Source organism: Halyomorpha halys, unplaced genomic scaffold (assembly GCF_000696795.3).
Source record: "Halyomorpha halys isolate HHAL.00 unplaced genomic scaffold, Hhal_1.1 Scaffold458.1, whole genome shotgun sequence".
Lineage (NCBI taxonomy): Eukaryota > Metazoa > Arthropoda > Insecta > Hemiptera > Pentatomidae > Halyomorpha > Halyomorpha halys.
In genome coordinates, this window is record NW_027113640.1 from 533,679 (window position 1) to 550,365 (window position 16,687).

Genomic DNA, 16,687 nt, shown 5'->3' on the forward strand with positions numbered 1-16,687 from the left:
TGTAGAGAAACTACCCATTGGTAGCACTCTAATGACATTTTACATTAGCTGGTCTCGTGGCCATCTTCTTTTCAGGCGCCTCGGAGGATTGTCAGAAATGGAAGAGGATGCAAGATTAGAAACTAGGGGGTTTGAGTGGTTAGAGAGTTTATAATGGAAGGAGTGATATCTGGTTCGGGCTAGATCGGTTACATAGGGAACATTAAGGTCTTTATGTATGATTTTATTTGTGACAAAGTAAGGAGTATTGAGGATTTTACGAAGGATTTTGGATTGTAAGGATTGAATACGAGAGGAATTCGAAGGTTTAGTGGAGCCCCAAAGCTCAACTCCATCTGTCCAGATTGGCCTTGTTACAGTCATGTAGATCAGTCTTTTGTAATGTGTTGGAAGTTTAGATCGTTTATCTAGTAAGTGCTGTAATAGTCGAAATCGACGTGGAGTTTCTTGTCTTTTCAGTTTTTTGTAAGGATTCCAGGTTAATCGTCTCTAAAATTTTAAGGCGTTTTTTTCCCTCTGTAATTTGAGGCTCTGGACTCACTAGTTTATTAAATGACTATTTTTATCGTGCAATACTAAAGAAGTCAACTCCTCTGGGTTCTGGAGCCCTCCTGGGGTCCACCTAACTTCTTAATTTGGGCACCCTTAATTAGGTAAAAATCTGGCGGTCGAGCGTGATTCTGACGAAATCACCTCCTTGCACAACCATTGGCCTAGTAAAAGTACTTCTTTACAAAGTACTGAACCCCTGAACCTCCATGGGTGGTAGCGGTACAGATTTTAATTTAATACTAAAAAAAAAAATTCCATACAGAGCTTTTCTTGATGTCAAATTACTTTCATAACTCAAAATTCTTTCATCGGTGAGCAGACACTTGACTTTAAAAGTAGTTTCGTAATGATTCCCTTTGAAGCGAGATTCATCTTCGACATGCAACACTCAATCATTTATATTCATGTGAATAAATTAGGGTTTGACTGATTGGCAACTTACGATGTCCCCATACTAAAGATATTTTCTTTAATTGCCCTAATTACAGGGAAGTGATATCATATTCTTACATTTAGTCAATCGGCTACGTCGCCAGCTCTCACTTTTTTCAACTCATACGAATTCGGAAATCGAGTGAAAGCCATTTTGTAATAATTCTAGTATCAGGTTAGTTTCAAAACAATTCTAGGACCATTTTAGGACCATGTAAATAAATTTGGGAAATTACCTAATAAAATAATATATAGGTCATGTACAGTAAACCCTCGTTATAAAGTACTACGTTTTATACTGTATCAGTATTTCTCGTATTTTATGTCATAAAAACTATTGTTTATATTTCATTGATTTTTCAATAAACCATGAATCCTTCCGTTTCAACCTCACAGCAACATAGGTTTTGAAGTTTTCTTCTAACAGATCCATATTCTAACAAGCTACTAATTAACATGCTTAATAAAAGCAACTTCATACATGTTTTCGTAAAATATGATGAGTTAGGGTCAATTAAATAAAGAAGTTCATATATATTATGAAGAATTCTTTCTTATTTTGTCCCGTCAAATTAAATTAATCAAAAATCCTTCACAGGCAATAATTTATTCTTCTGTTCGGATTATACGACATATTATATATTTATAATTTTATTTTTATAATTAAAAACAAATATAATGTTTTATAAAATTAAGTTATAAATTTTAATTTTAAATAATAAAATGTAATTGGTTGTAGATTATATTCATTGGAATTTGGTTTGGACGCATTTATTTTAACTTATTTATTTATTTTTTAATTATTCTAATATTGTGTTTTTTAAAAATTTATTTCAATTTATTGATAATTTCGTAAAAGTTTCCCTACATTAGTGTAACGGACTAAACCTGTGTTGCGGAATAGAGAGAATAGCGTAGACAGGATTGAGAACAAAAAAAAAAGGAATGAATGAATAAAGAAACTATAATGTAACATAGGGTCAGAAGGAGGTGGATAAATACATAAAAATTAAAAGAAAATAATATTTGAAATATTTTGTATTTAGGTTATAGATAATTATTGTTAGAACAAAAAAAATATATCTTTGGTGATTATACATATACACACATTAGTGTTTATGTATCCAATCAAGGATTAACAAGTATACTGAGTGTACAACCCAATGCATTGAAGCAGCAATGCTAAATAAAATATTTCACCCTAGTTTTGTATGCAGACAATAAATAATCACAGATTCATCAAAAATAAAAAAATTGAATCGTATAAAATAGGAAATAAATTTTCTAAGAATAAAAATAAATAAGATTTTTTTTCAGAAATTTTGGGTACCATTTTGGACCACCATTCCAACCTTATGATCTACTTTTATTTGGAATAAATAAGTTATAAGTACAAATAAAAGTCAAATACTATACAATGGTGTATAAGATTAATTTTACGACAGTTAGAACAAAATGTTAGTATTAATTCACAAAAAATAGAAATGGTACATTAATTGAAGGCCATTGTACAAGAACATGAAAAGTCGCATGATAAAAATTGTTCATTAGAGAAATTTCGAAAAAATCTATGATTCTTATTTAGAGTCTTGTATATTTCATGTTATAGAATACAATACGTAAAAATGTTGTCTGACAAATTAATACTAAATGAAACTTTCGGGAGAACCGAAAGAGTATTTTGAACAAAATTCTAATTGTTTTAAAATTGTGGCTTGTCATATTCTTGGCCCAAGCTGTATCGAATGCCTATCAAAGGCCAATAAAAGACAAAGTACAAAACAAAAACAAAAATCATGTAAGTAAGTGAAATATGATATTATTTAAAATTATAACAAATATTTTTTATTAAAATGGTTCTTCTAGCCATCTTGTAATCCTTGACAGAGAACACACTTAAAGGAAAAATAAAGCCATTCTTTCACAATAACTGTTAAATATTTTGGCCCGGAGTAAATAATGAACTTAATAATATGTACGAGATAAATTATAATGACAAAAAAAGGAACTAAAAACTTTAAAAACCCTCATTAATAATTACTTAATATAATGCAGGAGTTTAAATAAAAAATCATTACATTAATGAAAGGTTTCCGAGATGATAAATATTAGATAAAAAAACAAAAAAAAAATTAATAAGGTGGCTTGTACTATCTAACAATGAAATCAACAAAATATATTATTATACAATCTAAGTTTTAATCTAAATCCGTCATTAAATAATTTTTAAATGTATATTTGATTAAAACTAAGTTTTTAATAAGACGTTCAAGCAAACTTAAAAATATATTTGGTCGTTTTCAGGGCTAAATAAATTTGGTAAATAACATGTAGATAATTGTTTTTTATTTTGAAATTAGCCGACTAATTAATAAAATTAAATTCAAAACTAGCCATTATAATATGAATACAAGATATTTTTCATACCAATATTTTTTAGCAAAAAAAAACTCTAATTTTATTAAAACACGCATACAATGTACAGAGAATTAGGTAAAATTCATCTTATGTCTAGAAGTTCTTGTTTACAAATGATTATACAATTACTTGCTACTATTAATAATGAAAATAATTTTACTATGAGATTTCGACAAGAAAATTATATATACCAATGTAGATTACGAAGGTATGGAGGGGGATAGTAACAATATATAAACTGGCGAAAGGAGAACTGTGAATACATTCGAAAAACAGCAGTGGAGCAGCAAACATGTACAAGGTACTTGTAGCAATTATTTATAAAGTACGAAAACACATTTTATGTTTTGGTTTATTTTAATACGCTTGGTGTGCTTACAGGCAGTGTTAGTTCTGTGTCTGGTTGGAGCAGCTGTCGCCCAGTACGGGCATCATGAGCACCACGAAAAGAAGCATGAAGAGCACGTAGTAGACTATTATGTGAGTTTTTCTTATGACCAATTTATAATTTCTTTTTGTTCAGTAGATATTGTCTCGACGATGAAAAGATAATGTCAATAATTAATCTTCTAGGCCCACCCAAAGTACAAATTCGACTACGGAGTACATGATGGTCACACCCATGACGTAAAGAAGCAAGAAGAGACCAGAGAAGGAGACGTCGTCAAGGGCTACTACTCCCTCTACGAACCCGATGGTACAGAGAGGATCGTCCACTACACCGCCGACAAGAAGAACGGTTTCAACGCCGTCGTAGAGAGGAAAGGACACGCTAAGCATCCTCATGTTGAGGGATCCAAAGAGACCTTCTTCAAGCATCATCACGACCATCACTACTAATTTTAAGCATTTGTATAATACAATAATATAAATATGTTTTTTATAAAAACAATAAATTTTTTAAATAATTAAATACATGGTTTTTAAATTAACCTAGCCCACAATTTTCCGTTTAAAGGTTTATTTAAATTTAATTAATTAGTTTAATTAATCCAACTAACTCTAAAGGTAAAGTTTTATTAAAGATACTTTAACTATATTCGTTTTAATCAGATGAAGTTCAAATAAATGATGAACTGTCTGTATAGGTTTGAAAAATGGACAATCTTAGGATTAAATATGTTTAAGGAAGATTCTAACGAGAGTAATAATTACTTATTGAACCTTGAAACTTATCCTAAGAGAAGTTTAGCAGAATATGGACTTTATTTATTTTATTATGACAAAAATTAGAATTTTTTGAAAATGTTGACCAAAATATATAATAACTATAATATATTTCACTTCTCATTATATATTTTTTTCTATTTCTCGAAGAATTAACCTATTTCGTTCTTATTTTAACAGTCGAACTACATTTCGGGCCATTTGCCAACTATTCATTGTTTCTGTTAAATTATAAGATAGACATAAGCCAATGCAGTTTAAAAGAAACTTTGATATTCAAATCATTAATATATGTCAACATTTTATTTTTTAAAGTCGTAAGTAGGTTCGTATTGTCTGTTTAAAATTTAAAATTAACGACCATATTATTATGTACATCTTCTGTGCATTTTTTCAATATATTGAGTTAATACATGCTCATCATATAATTCTAAAAAAAGACATAGAACTGGATAATGAGAAAACAGCCCGAAACGTTATTTAAATGTCAAAATAAATCAAGAAGTAATAAAAGGACTAATTCTTTTAAAAAATAAAATAAATAATAATATAAAGTACAAACACTTTTGTACTGTCAAGTGAATTAATAGTTTATATCTAATATATTTAATGTCCTTCATTGAACGTATGAAGTAGATTGGAGGAAGTTAGTACGAGTGGCGGTCAATTAAGGTATCAAAATAGTAATAAAAAACTATTTATTGTTAGTCATCGTTTCGTCCCACAGGACTTCGTCAGGGCCGATAAGAATGATATTCTGCTGCCAACTAAAAACCGCTCAGTTGGCAGCAGAGCATCGATCTTATCAGCTCTGACGTAGCTGAAAAGTGGGGCGTAACAATGGTTAACAATAAATAGATTTTTGTTACTATTTTGATACTTTTATTTATCACCACCCTGACTATCTTCCTCCAATCATAATCTCATAACTTCAATGATACTGGTTTTAAACTTAAGCAACCTCATGAATATAGTTGAGGAATTCATACGACCATAAATTTATACATTCACGCAATTTTTTTTTAATAATTTATTTATTGTTATTTATAACTCTATAAAAATATATACAACAAGAAAATTTGCTGTTAGTGGTAAAATGACATGATACAAACATGTGGAGAATCTATCCACTGATAGAACTCCAATAACATATCTAGAGGAGAAGATCTCGAGGTCATCTTCTTTTCAGACGCCTAGGAGGATTATTAGGAAATAAAGGAGAAGCCAGGTTAGAAACAAGTGGATTTGGGTGGTTGGGAAGTTTATCAAGGGAGGATTGGTAACTCGTTCTGGCCATATCGGAAACATATGGAAGATTGAGGTCCTAATGGATGACTTGATTTGTGACAAAGTAAGGAGCATAAAGAATATTACGAACAATTTTAGACTGTAAGGATTGGATTCGGGGGGAATTGGATGGTTTAGTGGAGCCCCAAAGCTCAACTCCGTTTGTCGAGAAAGACCTTATTATAGTCAAGTAGACTTCTGTAATGGATTGGAAGTTTCATGTAATGTTAATGTTTAAGAAAGGTGCCCCCTCACTTCTGGACTGAGGTTCATTATGCCATCTGGTGGCAGGGATAAGCGGTAGGAAGCTTGGGCAGCCATCTTGATCCCAAATAAAACAAAGGAGTGAGTACCAGTTGAGTAGCCATCTTGACCTGTGGTTGTTCGGTTGGTGAAGAAAGAGACAGTACTCTTCAGGAAAGACTTTTCTCATAAATCATGAGGGAGTAAATCTGTACACTCAGGCGAGGGAGGCGGCGGCGACGGGAGGATGAGGAAAAAGAACCAAGAGGAACCCTTCTTTCATGTACATCTTCAAACAAGAATCAACATCAAGATCCCAGCATCAACATCAACATCAAGTCTCAGGAACATCACACAAGTAAACTGCAATATTTAAACCCATTCATGTAATAAAACCAAATTTCTCACTAACCAACTAATCACATTGGAATCATTTTGTTCAAACCATCCAGAATAGAGGTATTTTATTTTAAAGTATATTATATCAGTTTATTGTAAATACAGTCCACTCATTACCAGCAAACTATCAGTAATACCTTAATTTAAACCAACTCACCAGTATAATAATTAATTTGGGTAATATCCCCCAATTTTTACTCCGGGGAATACCTAAATTAAACAGTTTAATTTGGTTAAGTAGAGGAAGGTTATATTTTGTGATAAACATAACTTATAACAACACATTCTACTTCAACTTCCTTAATTTTAATAACGTTAGGTTGTTAATAGGTTTTGATATTTGCTAATTATTTAAAATACCGGGTACATATCATTCAAACGGAAAGTAAGAAAAAGGCCCATAAAGACATTTAAGTAAAAAGAAAACACTTGTCCATTATTGTTAAAAATCCGCTGATGTGAGGGTTAAGTAATTTCTTTTTTGACTACATATAACTTAAGAAAACTATTAAATATTAAAATATAATAAGCTGGATCTTAGTTATGATGTGGATCGCTTTAACGCTGGACTGGAAATAAGTAAATGTTTTCGAATCAAGATAAGAAAATCCCATCTAGCATAGAAAAGGGGGCCGGTGAGGGGGGGTATACACCCCGTCCACGATATAGCGCTGTTTCATTTTAGATCTTCTGGAAGTTATATTTTTGACAAATTGAAGTCGTACTCATATTATAGGATAGTACGCACCAATCAAACATTTTCCTTTCGTAGAATGAGGAAAAAATATAAAAATTTTTTCTTTGCTAACAAAGAGTGGTAAGCTTTGTATTCATGAAGGCAATAAATAAAAAAAAAAGTCTCAGAATTATATAAGATGGTACTATTTATATCTTTTTTTTATCTGCTAATTTAGTATTTTAATTCGATCTTCCCTAAATTGTCCTTTTTCTATATATTTCTGGTACGTAATTATCTGTAAGTATTCACTAATGCATGAAACCTTACGTTTTTTGGTTTGTAACATTCAAACAATCTTTATTTAAACTTTTCAGTGAATCTAAAAATGGACTACTTTCCTAACTCCTTATAATGGCAATATCAGCAGATAGTCCATAGAATTATTAACTGTATAAGGTGCATCGTCTCCGACAATAAAAACCAGCCTTGATTTCTAATTCATAGTCTATAAGAATACACTCTACATACTAAGAATATCCGTTTCCTTTTTTTTATAAGTTTCTCCACGCTGTCACGTAATTTAAATTTGTATTCTTGAACTTTTGAACACAACAGCTACAAGGGGTCACGGATTTCATTCATTAAATAATTGCAAAGTAATTTTCAAACCGAAATAAGAACAAGAAACACATCTTGAAAAGACAAATGTTATATAAAAAAATAAAAAGAAGAGAAATATTTGTTATTAAAAAAAAAAATTCGATTGATTTTAATATAATATATTTTTTAAGTAGATTCATTAGAATCTTAACTGTCATCACGATTTAGAAATGACTTAAAAAAAAAAATAATAAGCAAACATTGGGGCTAAATAAATTTGACAAAACAACTTGTAGGCAATTTTTCATGGCTTGAATCTCTTATTTTGGAGATGGGCAAAAATTAATAAACTAGTGTATTTAACTAAAAAAAATGCAACATAAGAAATCAAAATTTAACTAGCAGTGATTTGTATCAAAACTATATTTCAAAATGTTTCTAAACTAAAGTAATATTTCCAACTAAAATAATATTTCTAACTAAATTAATACACACAATTATTTAAATCTAAAGAGTACATTTTTGTTAGTAAGGTAAAATTAATCTTTTTCATGTGTGTTTTTCCTTAAAATTCTTTTTAATAAACGAGAATAAAGTAATTTACTACAACTATTCATAATGGATTTATTAGGAAAGTAATTTTACTAACAAATATTGGCAAGAGGCGAATTACCAACGCAGATTACGAAGGTATGGAGGGGGATAGTAACAATATATAAACTGGCGAAAGGAGAACTGTGAACACATTCGAAAAAGAACAGTGAAACAGCCAACATGTACAAGGTACTTGTAGCAATTTTTAACGAAGTAAGACAACACATTTTATGTTTTAATTTCTTTTAATGAGCTTGGTGTGCTTACAGGCAGTGTTAGTTCTGTGTCTGGTTGGAGCAGCTGTCGCCCAGTATGGACACCATGAGCACCACGAAAAGAAGCATGAAGAGCATGTCGTAGACTATTATGTGAGTTTTTCTTATGACCGATTTATAATTTCTTTTTGTTCAATAGATATTGTCTCGACGATGAAAAGATAATGTCAATAATTAATCTTCTAGGCCCACCCAAAGTACAAATTCGACTACGGAGTACATGATGGCCATACCCACGACGTCAAGAAGCAGGAAGAGACCAGGGAAGGAGACGTCGTCAAGGGCTACTACTCCCTCTACGAACCCGATGGTACCGAGAGGATCGTCCACTATACCGCCGACAAGAAGAACGGTTTCAACGCCGTCGTAGAGAGGAAAGGACACGCTAAGCATCCTCATGTAGAGGGTTCCAAAGAGACCTTCTTCAAGCATCATCATGATCATCACTATTAATTTTAGGGATAATTAATATTGTATTGTAAATAAATTTTTTTATAAAAAAAATAAATAAATATTAAAAAAATATCCCGTTTTATGTTTATTATACTAAAACTTTACTACTTTATACCTAAAACTATTCTTCTTTTCTTGTTTGAGGTGGAGGTATTTACTATGTATCATGGAAGTAATAACGGATTGGGGGGGGGGGGATATATATTTAAAGTAGTCAACAAAATATAAATCATTTTAAAAGCATATAGAAAAAAACCGGCCTGTTATTTTGTTAAAGTACTTACTTTTATTTTGAATAGTTGGAATGAAAAAAAATAAAGGATAAAATGATATTTGCATGGGTGTGAAACACGGAAAAAGTAAAGAATTGGAAATTTATAGACATATTTAGATTTATATGAGTTTAATGTGTACACAAAAGGTTCTAAACAGTACAATAATTGCTCATTGTAATTAGAATTGCAGAATTTTGAATTTCTTTATTTTAATATTACAAGAATCTAAAATTTCCCTTCATTTTGACCACTTTTTATAATAATAATCAAATATTTTATTGTTTTCAACTATTATAGATTTATAATTTCATTTATCTTTTGCGATAGTAGACTAAAATAATTTTCTTTCAAATGTAACACTGTATGGACAAAATAATAATTTGTTGAATTATTGTTGAAGGTGTTGGATTATAAATTTTAGTAAATATTTTATTAGATCATGTTACAATAATTTTAGGATTCCGATGTAATAAAGCATCATATTTACAAACTTTTTAGTTTTTTTAAATTATTAGAACAAGAGAGAGATGAGATCCCTCCTACTCCTAAGACGACACCAAGGCTCAAGAAAATTTTCAAAACCATACCCTCCTAATGTAATTCAAGGTTCAAGAAACAAAAGCTGTTTACTCCAACAGAACCTACGAAGTCCTCGATATATTGTACATCACTGATTTGGGAACTCTAAAAAAAATTGAAAAGATATGACCATGATAACAAACGAAATATTAAACACATTTCTTTTCTTCCAACAATGAATCCATATTCCCTTATGATCCAAATATATATTATTCACTTGCATTGTTAGAGTAAACTAAAGAAAAACACCAAATAAGCAAATGTTATGGTTAAAATAAAAGAGAGGTGAAACGATGAAGTGAGGAATCTTCTGTGCTATCTAGATTAGAAGTTCCCGGCCGAATATGTCTTGAGATTGAAGAAGTGATGACTTTTATGACGGATTACAATTACTACACATTCGCATATTACGAATAAATGAGAAAATTAAAATAATGTAAATTTAATTTAAAAAATAAAATCTGTACAGCTACAACCCACGAAGGATTAAGGATGTAGTACTGTTACTAGACCAACGGTTGTGCAAGGAGGTTATTTGGTCAGAATCACGCTTGACCGCCAGATTTTACCAAATTAAGGGTACCCAATTTATGAGGTTGGGTGGACCATAGGTGGGCTCCAAACAGCATTGACTAACGGCACAACAGTGATTCGAACCTGGGTCCTTTTAGTTAATAGCATTGTACCTTACTACAGTGCCAACGCACTCCCAACAAAATATTTAAATAGAAATTTTTTTTTTAAATCAGGATAATTCAATTAATAAATTGGTTTTGTTTTTATTGTAGTTGTTTGGCATCAAAATCTATTAATATATACACCTACGAAAATTATTATAATAAATAAAATAAAATTTATTAAAATATTCATGCAAAATCAATGTGATGTATCCACTAATCTAGGACGTTCGGGGTTTACTCTTTGGAATTTCAATTGGATCTAACTGATTTGAGACGTCCCTTCTTAAAAAAACTAATTTACCAACTTACGAATGTTATAATTATAAATTATGGGCAACCTCGAATCTGCAACCATAATTATCTCATAAAATTACACCACCATAGAATTGCCCCGACTACATATAGCTTGGTAAAAGATTTATTCTCATTTCAGCACCTTAAGTTTAATATTCAAGAAATTAAATCCAACAACAAAAACAAATATGAAATATTCATATACATTAAACTCACTACACGTAAACTGAGATTATGTGTGCATTTGTAAATACCTACGCGAAAAATAATTTTAAACTAATATCTCATCATAAAACAAGAATATTTAATCATTACTGAAATGAATACTTTGATAAGTTAAGTTATTAAACCAGGTGTGAAAATAATTGAGGAGTTTCCTAGGGAAAAAAAAGCTTATAAATCAACCTCTGAAAAGTAAAGACTATTTTTTGACAAATTAAAATTCTATTCTAAAAATATATTTAGTTTATTTGAAATTTTAAATTTTCCCTTGTCAAATAGCTGTTATAAATCAATATTTTCAATAAAAATATGACTTAGTTATATTAGATACTTCCATCATAATAGATACAAAATGATAATGAAGTTTGATAGAAGAATCTTAAATAATTAATATGATCGTTAACAATGCAACCGATGTTAACATTCTGGTAGCTGATTTGCAAAATAATCTAGAAGTGTGACTGAGTCAAATGCCGGTGCCAAGTTTATGTATTTCGTTCATTTTTTAAACAAAAAGAGTTCATTAACATTTGCGTAATAAAAATGTTGCTATCTTCGAGGACTAAATATTCATGGAACGACTGTTATGATTAGCTGTAATATGATGTAACGTAGAATACGCCATCTAGACTTTTAATTCCTTAATCATGGCTAACAAAGTATTAATTCTTGAATTTATTCTCTGATGTTACAATATAATTTTTTTTATGAGAATAATAATATGGAAAATTGTAGTTTTTAAAATTTTTAATAATGAAAAGGATTTTTTTCCACATTTCCTAGGGTCAATTTGATATCTTAAATACTTTAAGACAATTAGAAAAACAGTTCTTCTTGATGCTAACAGTGAAGCATACATTTGCTAAGTTCAACTTTTGCCTAGTAGAGTCCAATCAGTTTCATTTGATTTTAACATCGTTTTGAAAAGCACAAAAATTTTACGATTTTCGTTCCAATTTCCTATATCACATTGAATATTCATAAGAAAAAAAATATGATCAATAAATTAGTAGGAAAAAAGTTTGGGCTACAAAAAAAAAATTATTACTTTAAAAACCAGTATTAAAGGATTTCTCAGAAAGATGAAAACAAATGAATGGTACTAGAGATTAATCTTAGAAGATTCTTTATCCATTTTTTAATGAGTTATCAGTGATATCCATAAGTGTTTAATGGAAACTTCCTAGACCATTGACTTCATACAAAGTCCTTATTAGTAAAAATAAACTTTTATGAAATACTATTGAAGAGAGTTTCAATAAAACAAAAATAATAAAATTTAACTGATAGTACCCTTGAACTATTACTTAATCACTTAAAAAGATTTTTAGTGGCCTAAACTAATTAAATTATATTGATAATATTATTTGCATATTATTGCTTAGTCAGAAATCATTGTTCACATGTAAGTTTTTTTCTTATTTTAAAATCATTTTTTTTTTTCAGCAATATTCAAAATGCATTTAGTGAAACAAAATTTTGAAGTTGACAGCGGCTATTTTAAAATCAAAATATGACTATATTATTCCGTATTTTTTTAAAAATTAGGGAACAAAATATAAAGATGTGAAAAAAAAAAACAATATATTTGCCCATTGTTCGTTTGTTACCGAACAGCTGACTATTTTCCAGGAGGTATTACCAAAGTAGATAGGCGTAGGATCTGGGAAGGGGAAAGTAACGGTATATAAACTTGAGAAGTTCCCACTGGTAACGTATTCGAAAAAGAATAGTGAACCAGTCAACATGTGCAAGGTACTTGCAGGATTTATTTATCGACAATAACAACATATTTTATGTTTTCTATTATTTAAATACGTTTGGTGTACTTACAGGCAGTGTTAGTTCTGTGTCTCGTTGGAGTAGCCGTCGCCCAGTATGGACATCATGAACACCACGAAGAGCATGTTGTAGATTACTATGTGAGTTTTTTTTTATTTTTTACGAGAAATCAATTTTTTTATCTAATGCCTGTTATAAAGATGAGCATAAGATAATTACAATAATTATTTTTCTAGGCCCACCCAAAGTACAAATTCGATTATGGAGTACATGACGGTCACACCCACGATGTCAAGAAGCAGGAAGAGACTAGAGAAGGAGACGTTGTGAAGGGCTACTACTCCCTCTACGAACCCGATGGTACCGAGAGGATCGTCCACTACACCGCCGACAAGAAGAACGGTTTCAACGCCGTCGTAGAGAGGAAAGGACACGCTAAGCATCCTCATGTTGAGGGTTCCAAAGAGACCTTCTTCAAGCATCATCACGAACATCACTACTAATTTTAAGCATTTGTATAAAACAATAATATAAATATGTTTTTTATAAAAACAATAAATTTTAAAAATAATTAAATATATGATTTTTATAACTATAACCTCAATTTTATGTTAAAAGATTTATTTAAATTTTAGGTTAATTTTAAAATTATAAATTACGGAGTTACTGAAAATGAAAATTGTGATCTCTTAGTGCATATATGAATGAATACACACACACACGCACACACACTTTTATTAATTAATTAACTTCAGTAGAATCCAAATAGAAAACATACTTGTATAAAAATGTTATATGGATATAGTCAAAACAGGTAATAAATTTAAACGTAAAATTATATTAAAGATACTTCAACGATATTCATTTTAATCAAATAAAGTTGGAAGTAGGAGAAAAGTTTTAGAATTAGCTGAAAAAAAATAATAATTATGAGAGATAGTTGACCGTGGATGATTTGTACGGGGAGAAGATGGTTGGGGGTGCGATCAAAATGAAACACAAATAAGTTAATGTTACTTATGTAATTGTGCCTACGTTTCGGCTATAGTTTCTAACCTTCATCAGGGCTAAGAACAGAACAAGATAACAACCAATAAATATAAAAAATAAAAAAAAGAAGAAAGAAAATGTGAACTATAAACTGAATGAAGTGGATAATTTTACAGAATGGAATTGATAAAATGAAGTGATGAGAGAAGTAGAAAATAAAATGTATACATAGGTAATTGAACAAGTAGGTAAAATAACATAATTAAGGAAATAAAATAAAAATGAAGTTACATAATGCAAAGAAGTATGAATATATTACTTATTAATAATTTAAAAACTGCAATATGGAAAGAAAAATAAAGTTGAGAGAAAAAAAATATATGTAACCATAATAAATGATAAATAGGCAAAATATAAGAAAAAAAATAATAGTGTTAACAGTATAATTGATATTTAAGTTAAGCATTACACGTTTACCCCCCCCTCTCTCTCTCCATGTCAAGGGTTCGACTCAAACCTTCAGGCATCATTGATCATCCCTACTAATTTTTAATTAATTTTAAAAATAATATAATTTACAGTTCATAAAACTACATCCTAATTCTCAATTTTCCCTTGTAGTGGGTACGTCGGACCCAGGCAGAATTATCCGTTTCATATTTATATCATTATTCAATATAATGTATTTATTTATGTGGAAATGGATTATATACAAAAATAAATCAGTGTAGAATACAATCATGTAAGAAAAATAAAACTAGATATGACAGCCCTGGATCCACCTGTTTCACTGAGGGTCAAAGATCTATATACATATTTTAATAATTTGAAATTTTAAAATAAAGGAATGGAAAAAGAAAAAAGAGTCTCTTAAATAGATTTCCATATTTTTGTTGATAGTAAATTTATTCCATACAATTTTTATAGGTGGTTATTATGGAATGCGTATTATGGGTACACATAATCTTCATGACATGTTTTCAACCTAAATTTTTTTTTTTTCAAATCGAAATGAGGAAGGAGAAGGTACTGGTAATGATTACTAGTACATACTAGTAATATACTATTAATTTTAAGCATGTAGTTATATAATATAATTATTTTAAATTAGAATAAAATTTATGATATAAATTGAATTTTAATCAAAATAAAATAGGAATTACATATATCGCCTTACACATTAATCATACAATTCTTTTGTTTATACTAATATTAAAATGATTTCATCGGATTAATGATGTTAAAAATAAAAATTGCAAAATATTTTCATTCCTTTATATTAATTAAAAATTAAATGTTTTGAATGGAGGTTAAATAATATTAATGACTTTTAAATATTATCATGTGTTTCTCATAAGACAAAATTAGGTGGTTCTGAAAGATTGTTTTTCAAATATGAATGTTTTTCTTTATATTGTTTTAGTCTTGTAGAGCATGTAAATTATAAGATTTCACGTAGAAAGCGTCACAAGTTTTTTTTTTAATTGGAATTGTTAATAATGGATCCGTTGTAAATTATATATAAATGGATAATCCTACTTTAAGTATTTACTTTTTTTCTAGGCAATGTATTTTTTTTTCACGAGTAAATTAAATTAACATAATAGAAAAAACCGGTTAAAAATCATAATCCATGCAATTAATAACTACTTTTAGTAGAAATTAAAAGGAAATGGTAGAAATTGAACCCTCATAAACGAATTAAAACCGAATATATAAAATATAACGCTTAAGAATTTTTTTTTATTGAAACTGCTTTTTCTCTATAAGCATTCATATGGGTGTCTATAGAGTGGGAATTAAGCTTAACAATGGTTGTAGTTACGTTGTATCTGGATAATATTGTGAGAAATTCTTAATTTATTTCATGAAAGCAGGACATGGAAGGGAAACAAATATTCTTCAAAAATAAAGCCGAAAAATTTCTAATAATTTATTAAATGATAAATTTATATGAAAATTTGTACTTAAGGGTTTCGAAAAATATTCTAAAACCGAATATGACTTTATTTTTCTAAAAAAAAAATATTTTTGAGGAAGTGACTGGTATTTTTTTAATTTTCTACACACTCAAACTCATTGAATACGTTGCCTAAACTTTTTTCTTAATATATAAAAAAAATCATTGGCATACAATAACCATTAAATATATGAAGAGCAAAGGCTGTATGCGTTGCTATGCATTAACATAAAATAGTTCTAAAATTATGTAAAATATTTTTTCTAGGCTCCTAGGGTTGCATTAGCAAGAAACCTTGGACACATTTCTGGTATTTTTCGACCTAGTATCACCAAAAAAACTCATATTGAAATTCATGATCCCACGTGCGTAACCTCCACTCATCAGTAACGTCAAATTAAAATCATCCTACCTACGTTGTGGAAGCTTATCCATTAATTCATCACTAGTTTTTAAAAAACTTATTTTATTACTAATCCACAACTTTATATGCCCAACTTAACTGATGTCATGCTATCAATTGAATTATTGTTTCCCGGTGAAGCAATAAATTGCGTAATTCAACATTATTCAGCTTTCTGAATTGTTTGGTTAAGCAATCATTCTTTGGTTCATATATTATACGCAAAACTTTATTTTAAAATATTTTCCTGAATAACAGTTTTTTTTTTTTTTTTGGACCAGCGGTCAAGTTTGATTTTAAAATTCTCTAAGTAGTCCAACTTTTTCCGGTTATACCTATTTCAATGAAATTATCATTGAACTAGATAACCGATATAATTGAAATTTTTATAAAAAGATATATA

The 16,687-nt window shown here is 29.4% G+C and overlaps 2 protein-coding genes across 2 annotated transcripts in view; one reads left to right on the plus strand and one right to left on the minus strand.

The window, feature by feature from the left end:
• Lmpt (Limpet) overlaps positions 1-16,687 on the minus strand; it is a gene marked incomplete at its 5' end in the record, with an annotated part of 767,445 nt that overhangs the window by 466,543 nt on the left and 284,215 nt on the right.
• LOC136796683 (cuticle protein 19-like) lies at positions 12,877-13,509 on the plus strand. Its single transcript, XM_067051033.1, has 3 exons — positions 12,877-12,904; positions 12,985-13,071; positions 13,168-13,509. Exons 1-3 carry the CDS (start codon positions 12,896-12,898, stop codon positions 13,432-13,434), a joined length of 363 nt encoding a protein of 120 aa, XP_066907134.1. The 5' UTR covers positions 12,877-12,895; the 3' UTR covers positions 13,435-13,509.

What these genes read in the sequence shown, in the direction of transcription:
- LOC136796683 (XM_067051033.1), top strand. An exon ending in AGCATGTTGTAGATTACTAT is followed by an intron (nt 13,072 to 13,167) that starts GTGAGTTTTTTT and finishes TTATTTTTCTAG; the next exon opens with GCCCACCCAAAGTACAAATT.